Below are 15,527 nucleotides of genomic sequence, written 5' to 3'. Positions count from 1 at the left end.
TAAATATCGCCATTATGCTGGTAGACCAAGGAAAATGTGTGCAGCGCTAAATCAGAAGAGAACCCGTGAGCTTGCCAAGGTGGCAGGGCTGTGTTTGAAGTGTATATTATAAACAGAGAGTGCTTGTATGGGGGAAGGATCACTTGTAGAAGCATGGATTGGGGACAGAGTCCCAGAGTGCTTCTGAAATACAGATTTTATGTGGAAATAGCAAAGACTTCCTTTCCTAATTGGCCACCCTTGAAATGTCTACTAGAACTGCTCTAGGTACATCTTATTTTCAAAGACTTATTAGCTGTGACTTTGTAAGAGTTCCAACAGTATTACTATAGCAGAAAAGTAGTTTCCTGTGAGGGTTTTACCGTTATCCCATGGGAATTTAATAATGATAATGAGGTGGGGAAAGACTGTTACAGCTATTTCTGAGAGCTAACAGTGAAATGCTGGCTACCTCTTCTGGGAGTTTTGATGTACATTCCCCTTGCCCTCCCTCCCATTAGATTTTTGGATTCTGTTCAGCCCAAAGCTAACACGGAGTTTATGGGACCAAAAGAATAGTCAGCCACACAAATTCATATCTACCATAGACAGCTATTGCAAAAGGGTAACGGGAAAAGCAGTAAAATCCTTTTAGGAAAGGGATGGGAACAATGTTCACTGGAGAATTGGATGCAGGAGGCCAAGTGATAGGGATCACGTGCATTTGTGAGGGGCCTTATTGCTTCTTTCCATGTTTTATTCAGGCTGGCTGAAGTCCTGCTGCTGCAAGGCTTCGAAGAGTTTAGTGTTTTCTTCCACAGATAGTCTAGCAAACAGTGAAATAAAATAACAGTAGTTAATAAAAACTAATTTATCTTGCTTGTGATCACACCTGAAGAGCATACAGAATGTGGGGTGTTTTAAAGGACAGCACTGACTTCTTTTCAAACAACACAAACAGGCTTTTAAAGTAAACATAAAAAAGAAGTGCCTTGGACCAGCAATGCCCCTCTCCTTTTCTGGGCAATATTTGTTTGCCAATGAAACAGTCCTGCATTAAAGTGACACAGCAGCATCACTTTCACAGTTGCAAGGCTACCAGCTGAGTTTTGGGCTCAGTTTGGGGGTACCCAATGTACAGAGCTGCACATGGGACTGAGGAATGCGTATTTACAGCGAGGATTTTGTGGTAGGAAGCAGCAGTGACTTAACTCTATTCCCATTTCTGACAATAGGACTGGAGGTTTGAATTAAATGCAATGCTGAGCACATTTGAAATATTCCACTCTGCACATTTTGTAGCACTGATGATTGAACTCGACATCCAACTTGCCAGAAGCCACATGTTTGGTATGTACATGGCACACTTAGAAATCTAATTCCTAATTCTGTGCTGTGCTGGCAATAAGGGACCTCTGACCTCTGGTGCCCTGGCGCACAGAGATTAGATGTGTGTGTGTGACTCAGAGGAAGCTGTCTTAGTTGTTCACTGATGTAAGAAAAAGAGGTGGAGCTGCAGGAGCCAAATGAAACCCAAAGCACTTTTATAACCTACCAAGTTCATGCCCAAAAAAGCCATTCAAACCCCAGTTCCCTCAAGAGATAAAAGTCCCCTGTATTGAGAGAATTTCTGGAGCATCTTGTGAGCACTAAGTACAGCCTCCCTTAATTAATGGAAGTCAGCTCACCGTAGTTGTGTGAAAAGCTCCAGTGACACAAAGCCCAGAAAGGCTTTAGCAAGGGAGCACAGCACCAGAAGGGTTTAATGGCATTATAATGTCCTTGAATTACAGTGGCCACAGCACAGACAGATGTATTCCAGCAGTACATTAGCAGTAAAAGAAAATCTACTCTTTCTCTCTTGAGGCCTTGTCACCTTTCCTGGAAACTGGAGTTGCCATCCTGAGATACCAAAATTCAAAGGCAGGAAGAAAGGAAAGGGAGATACAGGTGGGAGTCGCCGGATTTTGGAAAGAAAACAAATTGCTTTTCCCCACAAATTTCTCACCTTGCTCCAGCCCCTTTGTAGTTCCTACTGCATTTTATAACGTGTTTAATAGTTTTCTGAAATCTGGCTGGTTCGGGACCAAGTTTTTGCAACCTCATAATTCCCTTAATAACTAACTGTCGGGGAGCTGTTTGTTGATTTAGTACAGACCCTCTCTTTCATTCGCATACTCTGGCACACATATCTGAGGGTATGTGCAGTCGCTCCATTCGTGCGTTTAATAAACTTGAACCACAGCCATTTCTGTTGTGTGTGGCGAGGCATGTAAAGCGAGAACTGTAGTACAGGGAGGAGGGTTGATAGTTAAAGGCTGTTTATATGAATTAACACTAAAGAAAAGGAGCTGCTTGACAGACTGAGAAATTGAAATCCATTACAAATTGAAAAGGAGACATGCGGGCTCAGAAAAGGCAGTGGCAGCAGAAGCTTCTCTGTGCTGTCCCCATCAACATCAACGTGGAGAAGCCACGGCGAGGGGGGCCACGGTCGCTCCCTCCGCCTGTGTCAGCCGCGGGGACTGCCCGGAGGCTGCCAGCTGCTGAGCTGTGTTTGATGGGTCTTTGCTCATGTGCGTATTTGTCCTGCAGAGGCTCAGCTGAGTCCCATCAAACTCATTTCACAAAATATTCACTCATCTCCAACAAACAGCTCAGAAAACTCATTCTCAAAAGAGACAGAGAAGCTCAATTTTTCTTCTTTCTCTACATCTTTTTACTCTTCTTTTTGTGCTAGAAGATGAATGGTTCGGATGTGTCTGCAGTACCACAGGCACGGCTAATCTGCCTTTCTATTGATGACCTGTTTCTGAATGTCCTGGCCTGATTTATGAAAATGTACTGTACTTTGCACCGTGTTTTGATGTTGCTCTGTTAGGACTGCATGCAAACTGCAGCAGAACAGTGATGCTTATTCATTCAAACAGTGAAGGGCTGGCTGGGAACTGAATGAGCTCATAGTTGTTGCCGTCTTCACTTACAGAAAGGGAAAGAGGAGAAAGCCGGTATCCCAAGCCTAGTCATTCTTTTCCTGACCATCAGGTTGTTTCATATATCATAATCTTGAAAGCACAAGGTCATGGTATTTATTTAATTATTCATCTAGTAGGTTTTAGAGATGGCTTCTTCTTTTAACTCTCTCTCTCTGTAGTAAACCTTAATAAAATTTGGAACTGAGGTCTGTTTGCCTGCCAGATTTTCTTTCTCTTGCCATTGCTTGACCATTAATGAATTTAAAATCTGAGAGTCTGATTCCCATCCCTTACTAGCGTAATTCAGCAGTTACCTCTACTGTCTGGGAGAGTCTCAGCCTTGTTCCAGCCCCTATGTGCTGAACTGCTCTTCACGCACACGCACACACAGACTAATAAAAACAACAGCAAAATCCCACCTGTGCTGCCTATGTGTGCTTCAAAAGCCACTGCTCAGACAGCGAAGCCTTGCCCTGGCGGGAGGACGTTTGGCAGGTCCCCTCCTAGAAGCCCTGTCGCAGGTGCGGAGCAGAGGACGCGCGGGGAGGCAGGAGAGGTCTGCTGGGGAGCAGGGCTCCAGGGCCTCGGCGCTCTGCTCTGCAGAGGACGCTGCCGTGGTTTGGAAGCATCCCTCAACTATGATTTCTGTGCTGCGAGGCACACAAGTTTACCTGTTACCTTAAATCACTAGGAAGTGGTTTCAGCCCTAGGTTGATCACCCATGGGGACATTTAATTGCCTAATGTGTTAATTAGCTAAGATTCACAAATATGAGTGTTGCTAGCTGGAAGCAGAGGTGGTGAGGAAGTTCACACGGAAAACTATTACCCGGTCCTGTGCACTACTGAAGAAAATCCTTGTCTTTAGGCCATTCACTTGTATGTGTGGTCCAGCCAGCAAAGCACAAAGGCAAGTGAAGGACCTCAGGGCAATCAGCTCCCAGGCTGAATGTTTTCCTTGGGGCCACTTTGTCTTCAGCTTTGATCTGTTGCCTCTCAGGTGGAAATCAGCACTTTGAGACTCTGCCCAGTGCTCCTTCTCACTGGCATCCCAGGGAAAAGCGGAAAGGTGGAAAGCAGCAGACAGAGCTTATCAGAGCATAGGAGAGTTGTCTGGTTTGAGAACAGCACTTAAAATACAAAAAGGCAACAGGGGTAAGTGCAGTGCCAGCAAGGAATAGATGATTTCCACTTATGGAAGCAAGGTACCCCATGGGGTGGGGGAAGGAGCAGAGGTACCAGGCACTGCCTGAAGGTCTTCTGACTTCCTACCTGTTGGACAGGCTATTAGACATTGCAGGTAGGAAGTATGATGTAGTTCTTACCTTGAAAATATTACATTCACATTAGCGTGCCTTCTGCAAGGATGCAAGAATAACATCTGCTCTCTTGCTGCTGCCCGGACATGCTGCTCCCAGAAGAGTAATGTGCTTATGCCTCCAGCCTTCCCTATAGCCATTTCCACAGGCTCACGTGAAGCTTCTCCCAGAGTTTTGCAGAGTATTGGCTTCCTCAGCTCAGGCCAGTTTGGATCGGCATGATGATGAAGTGGATGTTACATTAGTGCCACAGGCCCCAGCAGGAGCCGGGACTTGTCTGTGCTCAGCTGCCTGCTGTGAGGACCTTCCCTTGTGCTGCGTACCCCCATGCTTTGAGGCTTTTTGACAGCAACTAGGTTTTCCTGCTGTGCAGCACAACGAGATTGGACCCTGACAGGAGCCATTAAGAGCTAGTGTAAAACATGCTAACATGAGAATATCCCGAAAAATGTAATTCTGCCTGTAAATAAACTCCTTACTTTCCTGCTGAAACCAATGGCAACTAGAAGATTTTTGACCTTAAAACAGACGTTGCTTGCAAGAGAGATATTGCAAGAGTTGTGATAACCTTTTTTGATACGTTACCTAGGCTCAGACAAGCAAGGATGGAAATGGATTTGCTATGGATCTGTCTCTAAGGGGGGTTGTTGTTGTTTAAAGATAATAATATTAGGAATGCAAATTATCCTACAAAAGCTGGTGATATTTAAATATGATTTAAATTCATTTAGCGTTTAAACAGAAAAGTAGAAAATGGCATTAAATTCAGATGAGGATGAGACTATGCATTCCGGAGTCAGAAATATTAAATACATCTACAGAATGGAATAGAAGGTCTGGCTGGTAATGGATTGTGAAAAGAGTTCAGGGTTTTAATAGATCATTCCTTCAGATCATCAGCATGGTAAAATGGTAGTTAATAAATTATTTGACGTGTACATTTACTCATATATTTTAACTAGCTGTAATGAACAGGTCCTGTCAGCTCACCTAGATCCTTGCAATAGCTGCTAAATCGCTTGAGTGAGATTTAGTAACTCTCAGCAATATTGATGTCCAGAGCTGCAGGTAATAAATAAGACGACATCAGGACTAGCTTGAGCAGAACACTGTGTAAGACCTTTGTCAGGCTTGCAGCAGAGAGATGGAGCTGTTTGGCCCCAATAAACACCACTGGGCATCAGTGAACTCTTCCCTGCGATTAGTTTTTTGTTGATGTGACAACCCCATGCCCTGGCACCTGTAATGGGACTCCTGAAGAAGCCTTTGTCCCATTTTGGAGTTGCCTGGAGAAATTTGTCCCCTACTCCATTCTGTAGACAGGCAGTTACCTGTTCCTCCCTGCAGGTATGTGGTTTTCCTCGGGCTGCACACGAATTAGAGTAGGAGGATAGTAGAGTCTGACTGAGCTTTGGGGAGTGCAGAGGAATCCTCTCTTGGTGCCATTATACTAGCACTATCCTAGTGTTGGAGTGGGAATTAAGGACAGAAAGAAGCTGTTCTTTTATCTTAGATTATACTGGAAATGTTTTTAGCAGAAATAGCCTGCCTATTAAGGGCACACCAAGCACCTCTCTCGTTATTCCTAGTTGTCCTCTGAACTTGGAGCTAGTTTAAACCAATATCCTTTCTCTTCCTCCCACTCACTTCTCTAGCATGTAGTGTACTTTATAATTTGTGAAGAGACTCATTAATTTTTTTTTTTCTCCTTTTTTCAGGTTTCTGACAGATGTGACTATGTCTTTGTCAATGGGAAGGAAATGAAAGGCAAAGTGAATGTCATAGTTAATTTTACTTACCAGCATCTGAGTGCCCCTTTAGAAATGACAGTCTGGGTTCCTCGTCTCCCGCTGCAGATAGAGGTCTCTGACACAGAACTAAATCAAATCAAGGGGTGGAGAGTCCCCATCATCTCTAATAAGAGGTAGGTTTCATTAGAGGATGTTCCTTCTGGGCTGAGCACTTGCCAAAGACCTGTCAGGGCCAGTGGATCTGAACATGCTCATTTGGCCTTAATGCAATTCTGGTGTAAATTTGAAGGTCACCAGACATTTATTCAATAGGCTCCTGCACTGGACTTATGAGGGAAATGGAAACTGCAGGTTGCATGATCCTACGTTGGAAATCAATTTCTTTTTATAGTGCTAGTGACTGAGATGGAAAGAGCCCGTTGGTCAAGTTAGGCAGGATCAGCCATGAGGCAGCAGGAAGACATCAACAAGGACCAGCTCTGGCAAGGCTGGTCAGTCTCTAGCCTGGTTCACAGGTTCTTCCAGTTAAATTATTCATTGTTAATGGTCACAATTAGTACATACTTGTTTCATGTCACTGTAGGGTCCAGTGGCACTGATCAGTGTTACAAAGTCAGGACACTGATACACTAAGGCTTTAAAGATGCTGTCCATGCCCACAGGTCAGTGGCATGTGAATGACAGGACAGAGGATGGATGTAGGCAGATCTAGACTGTTTGTATCTGTTGTCAGTTTTATTAAGAACAAGAAGATCAAACTGATAACGTAGGTATTTGCTATTCCCACCTACCTATGAAGACATCTTTTATTACCAGGTTTCTGCTAGTATCACAGCAAAGAGATGGAGATTTTGGTGGAGATGTGATTTCAACCTGAATGCCATACAGAAAGGGATGTGTATGTAGGTGCAGACAGAGGAGATTTCCATGGTAACACAAAGATGTTTATGGGAAGGTCCAGAAAGAAAAAAGTGTGAAGGTCCTGAAAGTAAGGACTTAACATGGAAAATAATGAGAGATATTTGGAGAGAAGAGTGTGGTAGCGAAGCTAGCAGGCCAGCTGGTGATTTCAGCAGTTGTTTTGGAGATCTAGGCAGCCTGGAGGTCTCAGTTATGAACGAGGGAAACACGATAAAAGTGGGGAACTTGGCTGATTTCAGAAATGCACTGAAGGAAGCAGCTTTAGCAGAGCAATGGAAGGTGGCAAAGCCCACATGTTCCAGCAACCAGGCTGCAAACTTATGTTAGCAATAGCTCTCCTGTTGCAAGCTCTCCCAGCACCAGTTTAAATTCATTTTTCATTCTTGGTGTCCTACCAGACCAGCCAGGGACAGTGATGATGAAGAAGAGGATGAACGTAAGGGAAGAGGCTGTGCCCTTCAGTACCAACACGCGATGGTGCGTGTCCTCACACAGTTTGTAGCTGAAGCCTCAGACCCCACTGGCCAGCTGAGCTATTTACTGGGTTCTGACTGGCAGATTGACATTACCGACTTGGTGAGTGACTTCATGCAGGTGGAGGAGCCAAGAATCGCTAAGCTACAGGACGGACAGGTTTTGATTGGGCAGGAGCTTGGAATGACGACAATTCAGGTAAGGAAAATTAATTACTTACTCCTTTTCCTCCATTAACCCACCACTTTGGGAACCAAGGTACTGATGAGGTGTACAGCAGCTTCTTGTATTAGCAACAGAAATTGAAGCCATAAATTTTTTAATGGAACAGAATTGCAGCAAGGACTGGAAGACACAGAAGAGATGGTTTTCTCTTCTTATCTTGTGCCCCGAAGTATGTAGATTGCACTTTTAGTAAATTTAGCCCAACCTGTCTACTTGGAGGCTGCTTCTGATTATTTTTGTCTAAGGGGTTTTTGAACCTGGAGCCAGTATATGGGCTATCACAAGGCATGCAGTGGGTGAAACAGCTCAGTCTTCTCAAAGCCTGCACTGACAGAGCAAAGGGTAAATTAAAAATTAACTAGTGCTGGTTGAGGAACTGAGCCTGGAATATGAGTCCCATGGGATCAAATCCCTGCACACCTTGCAAGCTCAAGCAATGCATTACAAAATATAAATATTAGGGTATTTCAGAGTATGCATAAAGCAATAATAACAACTGGTACGTCTAGAATGATGTTAAAAGACTGACTGATTAGTGACAACTAAGCTATGTTCTTTAGGGATGCAGATTTAGCTTCATCAGTTTCAGCCAATATGGCCAAGAATGTGGCCTATAAATACTACCGTGTATGTGACTGTGCCTTAGTGTCCCCACTCTGAAGTAACTCACCTAATCCTATGCATCATGTCATTGGCAGCTTTTCACATACAGTCCTTCCTGCCGTGCAGAGAAATACTGGCCTAGAAAATGGGGTTCTGGAAGAAAAGAGGAAAAAAAAACCCAATTAATCCAGTGATGCTACAAAGGAGAAAACATGTTAACAAGCACTTGAACAGGAAAAAAAATCCAGCTCTCCAAACAGGCTCATCATCCCAAACTGTCAAACCAGAAAACAACCACCACACCTATTGATAACACAGGTTGTCAGGGCTAGAGAAATGGGATTCGAGATTTTGACTTTCTGCAAAATCTGTAAAGATTTTCTGAACGACTTTCCAAAGCTCTGGAATTTACAGTGCTCCTACAAATACACATAAAACTGTGGAAAGGAAAATCCGAGGGAAAAAAGCTGAGAGCAAGTTATATTTAAAGAATACCTCTTATAAACTGCTTCTAAAATGCTCTGTACCCTATATGGGTCATTAGATTCAACTTGCTTGCTAGTGAGCATCTTTGGATGTCATGTATGAGTGCGCTGACCTCCATGCACATTTTTGTAATCAAAACAAGTTTTCTCTGTCAATTTTGTATACGGTACCATGAGTGTTTATTGTAGCAATACATTAACTTTCTTTTTATAGGATAGAAATAAATGCCATTTATTCTATGGATTTTATATAAATCTACAGATTGCATTATATATATGCTACCTAAAACCACGATCATTAATAAAATAATTGCATTTCACGTAAAGATTACATTTACAAATAGGTAATACATCTTAAACAGACGTGGTTAGCATAGCACAGAGGTGAATGGCGTAGATGATTAGAATTACGTTGGCAAAAGATGTTATAAGCAGCCTAATATTGCAGAAGAGTTATAAAATGTGACTAGCCATTTTTTAATCATATTTTAATAGTGTCTGTCTGCTAAGAGGAATTCTGCCTATTAACATAAATATCATTTATTGGTACTACAGTAGCTCTGTGTAGCTATTTTGCTCGGTGCTGGGCAAAATGGCTGTTGCTAACTTCAATTTTTCTTTTCAGATATTGTCCCCCCTTTCAGATGCAATCTTGGCCGAGAAGACAGTGACAGTTCTGGATGAGAAGGTGACAATAACTGACCTGGGAGTGCAGCTGGTGACTGGATTGTCACTCTCTCTGCAGCTCAGTCCAGGAAGCAATAAGGCCATCTTTGCTACAGCAGTAGCACAAGAGCTGCTCCAGTCTCCAAAGCAGGTACTATTGCCCACATGTACTGTGTTGTGGAAGGACACCACTCTGATTCACTACACCCAACCTTATAAGCTGATGGGATCAAGCAGATTTTTATTAATAATATGCTAATAAAACATTTTCCTTATGGACACTTTTTTCTGAAGGCCACCAGGTCCCCTAACAGAAAACCAAAAATGGCACTATGTCTAAACAACCCCAGTACACAAACAGGCGTACCCCATCTGTCATGGCTGCATCCCATAAATAACACATGCAACTCAACAATGTGTCATAATTAAGCAACAGCAGTCCCCTTACTCACACACACACACACAAACCCTCTCTGTCCCATCCAGCACCTACTAGATCACAGGAGATACTGCCAACTAGATTGCCAAGTTCAGCCTCCCACCACAGGCAGCCAAATTAACCCTTTAAGCACATCTTTAAATGAGAAAGTGTTTTGTATAGTGCCAGAGTCTTCTTCCTTTAGTTACATTCCGTGAGCATTTTAAGAACTTGGGGAACATCCCTTTCATTCTGATTCATTACTAGAATATGAATCAGCATCACTGACTCATTTCCTGATTCCTGATTTCATAAACCACTTTTTGTTTCCCCATTATTCTTAGTCCCTATATCAGGGAACCAAAAGTTACCAAGGGCTTTTGGACTTTGCCATGTCCCCGTCAGTCCCTGCTTGATATTTGTCCTTGTGCTTCTCTCTACATTTGAAATTTAAACTTTTTTTTCAACCCAAATCCATCAGTCTGGGACTTACATCAAGGATGCACTGAGCTCTTAACACTTAAACATGTTCTGAGCTTTAAAGGTAAATGATCATGGCATACACGTTCGAAATCTGGCCAACTGTTGAGACGCTTTAATTCATCATAGGGTCTTATCCTTGGGATGCAGGATGAGAAATAGTGCAGAACTGCTGTCTTTATAGGGTGATAAAAATCAGGCTCCCATAGTATTCCAGAAGTTACGAAATCAATGCCAGGCAGCTAGAAATAAGACCTGTGAGCTAATCCATTGCTGACATGGGGAGTTAAACAAGCTACCTTGAAATCAGCCCAAAAGCTGGGATTGATGGCATTTAGTCCCAGTATGCTGCCCAGCAGCAACATTTCAGGTCCCAGAAATGGAGTCTATACTTCCCCTCTGGATGCAGGGGTACAGTCAGAACAACATTGGATCAGTGTTAAACCAGTGAGGAAGATGTGCACCTTCCACCCTTCAAGGACTGACTCCATTTTGAAAGGCATCTGATTCCCTCCATTGCTTAGAACATGATTTTCAGAGCACAATCCCTATAAGCAGAGCAATGCAAAATTATTAAATGATTATGCAGGTTTAAGCAACACAGTAGGAGGATGAGAGTTGATGACATAAATTCTATGCAGCCTTCAAGAAATATCCAAAGATTAATAAACACAAAGCCAGGATTTATGACAGTGTCAGCAAAGTCTTAGGGCTCTGTCCTGAAATAGAGACAGAAGCAAATCTCCCATTGAAGCTGTAAGGATTTCAGAATCAGGACAGTAGATTATGCACGATACAATCCCAAAAGACTGGAGGCTTATTCTACATGATCTGAACAGGTGAATGACTACGTGCTAGAAACAATTTAAAAGATAATGATAAATAATTATTCTCCATATATATATGTTGAGTCAGAACGTAAATACCTTCTGTTTGAAGAACTGCTTATTTAAAGAAACAAGACTTCTATAATCACGTTTTCCGCAAGTACGGTTATTAATCTGTTGGTTGGGTGTTTGTCTGTCTGTCAGGCTCACTCTCAGCAGAGTGAACCCAACTTTTACCAGACAAGAACTCACCTCCTTTTAGACACCAGAGAATCCACTCGTCAAGCCAGGAGTCTTTCTGGTGTGGATTCTCCAGTGTCTAATAAGGTGCAAATACCCCAGCCAAAACAGATCAAGTCAGACCATCAGAAGCAGGAATTAAATTCCAGGAGAACAATCTGAATTTTGTCTGGAAATGATCAACATGTGAATGCCAAGATATTTTCAGGTAGCACAACAATTTTCGATAGCCATTTGAGAGTCCTCAGAGGACCTGATTTTCAGAAATGGGTGAGCACATGTTTTCTGAAATCTAAGAATACTTTAAAATGTTTCAAGTTAGAAACCCAAAGTCAAAGCTCCCAGGAATGCTGCACCATTACACATGTGCAAGTACAGAATTAGTACTCAGGTCTGACCCATTTACATTCAATAAACCTCCATGCACTCTGAAGTATACAATTTGCGTTGCTGTGACATGAGATTACACTTCATTATTCTCTTGCTTTTAATTGCTAACAAGCATGAAAATTACTCTGGCCATTTCTTAAAGAAGCAGCTGATGGGTTTCCTCTGCTTGTACAAAACACTCAATTTGAGAGACAAAAATCAAGGACTGAAGGTATGGAGCCATGTATGGGCCTACTTGCTATATTAACAAGTGTTGTGTGTAAAAAGAGACTTTGTATTTTAAGCAGTTTAGAAATAATGTAATATTTGTTTTTCATTTAAATATACAACAGTAAATGATCTCAGTCACTGGTAATGCTTTCTGACATGCAATTTATTATGGTGCTGAAGTAGATTCTGCAGAGCCCAGGGGATACAGCTCCTTTAAGCACCTTTGGGGAAACAAATCTTATTATCAATGAGTGTTTTAAACTAGTATTTCTCTTCACATCTTGGAAAGATATTAGTTTTATTGCTCTCCCTTTTTATTTCTTTTCTGGTTATAAATGGTATATGGATCTTGTGAGGAGGAGGGAACAGACCAAGACAGAACATATTTCCCTCGATGTTTATTCTGAGTATGCGTGTATTTGTTTTATGTATTATAGGAAGCAGCCATCAGCTGCTGGATCCAGTTCAGTGATGGATCTGTCATGCCCCTGGATATTTATGACTCCAAAGACTTCTCCTTGTCAGCTACATCTCTGGATGAGAAGGTGGTCTCCATTCACCACGACCCCAAATTCAAATGGCCTGTGATTGCTGCTGAGACAGAAGGCCAGGGGACACTGGTGAAGGTAGAGATGGTGATCAGTGAATCATGCCAGAAATCCAAAAGGAAGAGCATCCTAGCTGTTGGAAGTGGTAGCATTAAAGTCAAGTTTGGGCAGAGTGATGCCAACCCTAACATCAGTGACAGTAAACACAGGGGTGCCGGTGTCCACCTAGAAAATCATGCCAGTGACCGGCGTCAGAAAACCACTTTGCAGGGAAGAGCTGAGCTAGATGGCCAGTATTACAGCTCCTCGATGGGCCACGAGCAAGGCAAAGGGACCACCACGCAAAGGTCTATTTTAAGTAAAAAAGAAGACAGAGAAAGCCTCCTGGAGGATGACAGTCATCTGCAGAACATCCCAATAGACTTCACGAGCTTCCCTGCACAGGTGGATCTGCCAAGAAACAACGGAGACTTGGAAGAGAATGACCTAGTCCAGACCCCTAGGGGACTCAGCGATCTGGAGATAGGAATGTATGCTCTTCTGGGAGTCTTTTGCCTGGCAATTCTGGTCTTCCTTATCAATTGTGTCACTTTTGCTTTGAAGTACAGAAACAAACAAGTTCCCTTTGAAGAGCAAGAAGGCATGAGCCACTCTCATGACTGGGTTGGGCTGAGCAACAGGACAGAGCTTCTGGAGAATCATATAAATTTCTCATCCCAACAAGATGAACGTATCACAGCTATTGACAGAGGAGTGGACTATGAAGAGAGCAAATATCTCCTCAACACAAATGCCTCCAAAAATGTTAATGGACAATCTTTCAGGTCTACTGAGTCCACATTCACTGAAGGGAAAGAACAGAAAAGTGAACCAACTACTTCTCCTACCTCTAAGAGGAAACGGGTTAAATTCACCACTTTTACCACCATCTCCTCTGATGATGGGTGTCCAACTGTCAACTCAATCTTGATGAGTAGTGAGGATGACATTAAATGGGTCTGCCAGGATATGGACCTGGGGGAGTGCAAAGAACTTAAAAACTATATGGAGAGATTACATGAAAATGTGTAATGAGACGCAAAAGACTTTTTTGTTTGGTTTGTTCGTTCGTTTGTTTTTCACTCACCTTCTGCCTTTAATTTTGGGTAGTGGGGCAAAACGTTGTATTGATAATAAGAATCAGCTGGTGGATAATAACTCAATGGAGCCCCAAGAAGCCACCCAAAAGCAGCTGGGAGAGCAGAGATCCTGGACAGCTCTTAAAATTCAAGTCTTCTCTGTGCTCAGAGATGGAAGTGAAAGATGTGTGTGGTTTTTTGATGCATGGTAACATGAAAAAAAAACTTAGCAAAATAATATGGTCTCATTCTCTGAGCTTTCCCAGGAAATCAATAAATATAACAAACTCCAGTGCAGTTTGGATATTACAAAGTTCACACAGCTCTACTGTTCAATATTGCAAGCTTTGGTTAAAAGCAAAAAATTGGTCTCAGAATAAATAGATCTGCGAAGAGAGCATGTCATTCAAGCCACATGCAGAGAATATCCACCCAAGAACATTAATTTAAAGCTGACAAAAACCGACAGTGTGAGCAAAGCAGCTTCCAGAGCTGAAAAGTCATGAGTTTCCAAAGAATCTAGAGAGGAAAAAGGAGTAACTGGGCTGTTTACAAACCAGCATGCTTGCCTCCCAAGCACTGAGAATGGATACACATATACAGTTAAAACTGAAACTCTCTTTTTAAGTAGATGCCAAGGTAATAAACTTTGCCAGCCAATTTTCAGTATTTCTTAATTTGTAAAATAGGAGAAGATACAATCTATACTCAGAATACCACTCATATAAAGGAAGGTCTGTTTTGGAAAGTTTGAGAGAACAAGCTATTTTTAAAAGCCCACTTTATTTCATTGTCCTGTTTCAAATTTGTATTCCCAGCCATTTCCCGGGAGCGCTCCCCATCTGGTATCCTGAGGGCACTTACTAGCATCAGTCAACTTTGGAAGCGTGTGGTTTCTTCCTTCCCTTCCACGCACACTCGCTTCTCCACGGTGTGCTCTTGCCAAGCACAGACACTCTTGGTACCACGCTGGTACTTGCTTTACATGCTGTTGTTTACCAAAGTTGGCCACTCTCTCTTGGGTAAGTGTCACTTGTGCTGAACTCGGACACCAACAGCAACCGTCTCTGTCTGTCCCCTTCCCTGGGAGAGGTCAGGATGTTCAGTTCCTCCTGCTCATGCTTCTTTAGCCCCCTGCTCAGCACGTTTAGAGGCCACTCGAAGGTCACAGAGGAGTGCTGCACATTCAACATCGAAACCTGAACAGCTAAACTCAGTAGATAACATTTGTTTCTCCCAGAGGTGATGATTATCTTTTGTTTTCCTCTGATAAGGATGTACATATGGTAGGATTTCAGTGATTACCCTTTGAATCCGGTGTGCCCTCCAGCCCTAAAACCATGACATTTTTTTTGTGAGGTCCAAAAGCAGTCTCCGATGACCAGTGGCAAAGTGCCAAAGCACTAACTAAAATCCAGCTTATATTTCAAGTTTTCCTTTATTTTCCAGACTAAGTCCTTGCCCTCCTTTTATTATTAAGTCTCTTCCTGTCATTGAATCTAGGTTGCTCAGTTTAATACACATCCACCCTCCCACAAACACTTAGATTGAATCCCTCTATATTTAGAATGTACTGTAGATTGTAAGAATGTAATATATATATATTTATAAACATGCCAACTGTGAATAAAATTTGCATTTTAGTGGCTTCATCTTTTTTCCTACTCTGAACGCCTCTTTCCTTTCACTGTCAGAACGTTTACCCTAAAAGAGACTGGCAGCAATATGGAGACTTGTCCTTTGATGAAATGATGAATTAAGCCTCTTGGCACAATCTAGTCACAAAGTTTTACATTGTGCAATGTTGGGGGGAGAAGATATAACATCAACAACATGTTATGCTACAAATGTATTTGCACCAAGTCACCCTTCCAAGATTTGAAACTATTTGCAAATAAA

General features: G+C 42.4%; 1 protein-coding gene across 1 annotated transcript in view; it reads left to right on the top strand.

Moving 5' to 3' along the window:
* TMEM132D (transmembrane protein 132D) overlaps positions 1-15,280 on the top strand; it is a 271,069-nt gene extending 255,789 nt beyond the window's left edge. Inside the window, exons 6-9 of the mRNA XM_052797571.1 lie at positions 5,991-6,196; positions 7,343-7,616; positions 9,357-9,548; positions 12,400-15,280. Coding sequence (XP_052653531.1) covers positions 5,991-6,196; positions 7,343-7,616; positions 9,357-9,548; positions 12,400-13,581 — 1,854 coding nt within the window. The 3' untranslated portion in view covers positions 13,582-15,280. The remainder of the gene's footprint in view (positions 1-5,990; positions 6,197-7,342; positions 7,617-9,356; positions 9,549-12,399) is intronic.
* The last annotated feature ends 247 nt before the right edge of the window (positions 15,281-15,527 follow it).

This window comes from Harpia harpyja, chromosome 9 (genome assembly GCF_026419915.1).
Source record: "Harpia harpyja isolate bHarHar1 chromosome 9, bHarHar1 primary haplotype, whole genome shotgun sequence".
Lineage (NCBI taxonomy): Eukaryota > Metazoa > Chordata > Aves > Accipitriformes > Accipitridae > Harpia > Harpia harpyja.
Note: the sequence above shows the minus strand (reverse complement) of the source record. Positions and strands in the feature narration are given on the sequence as shown.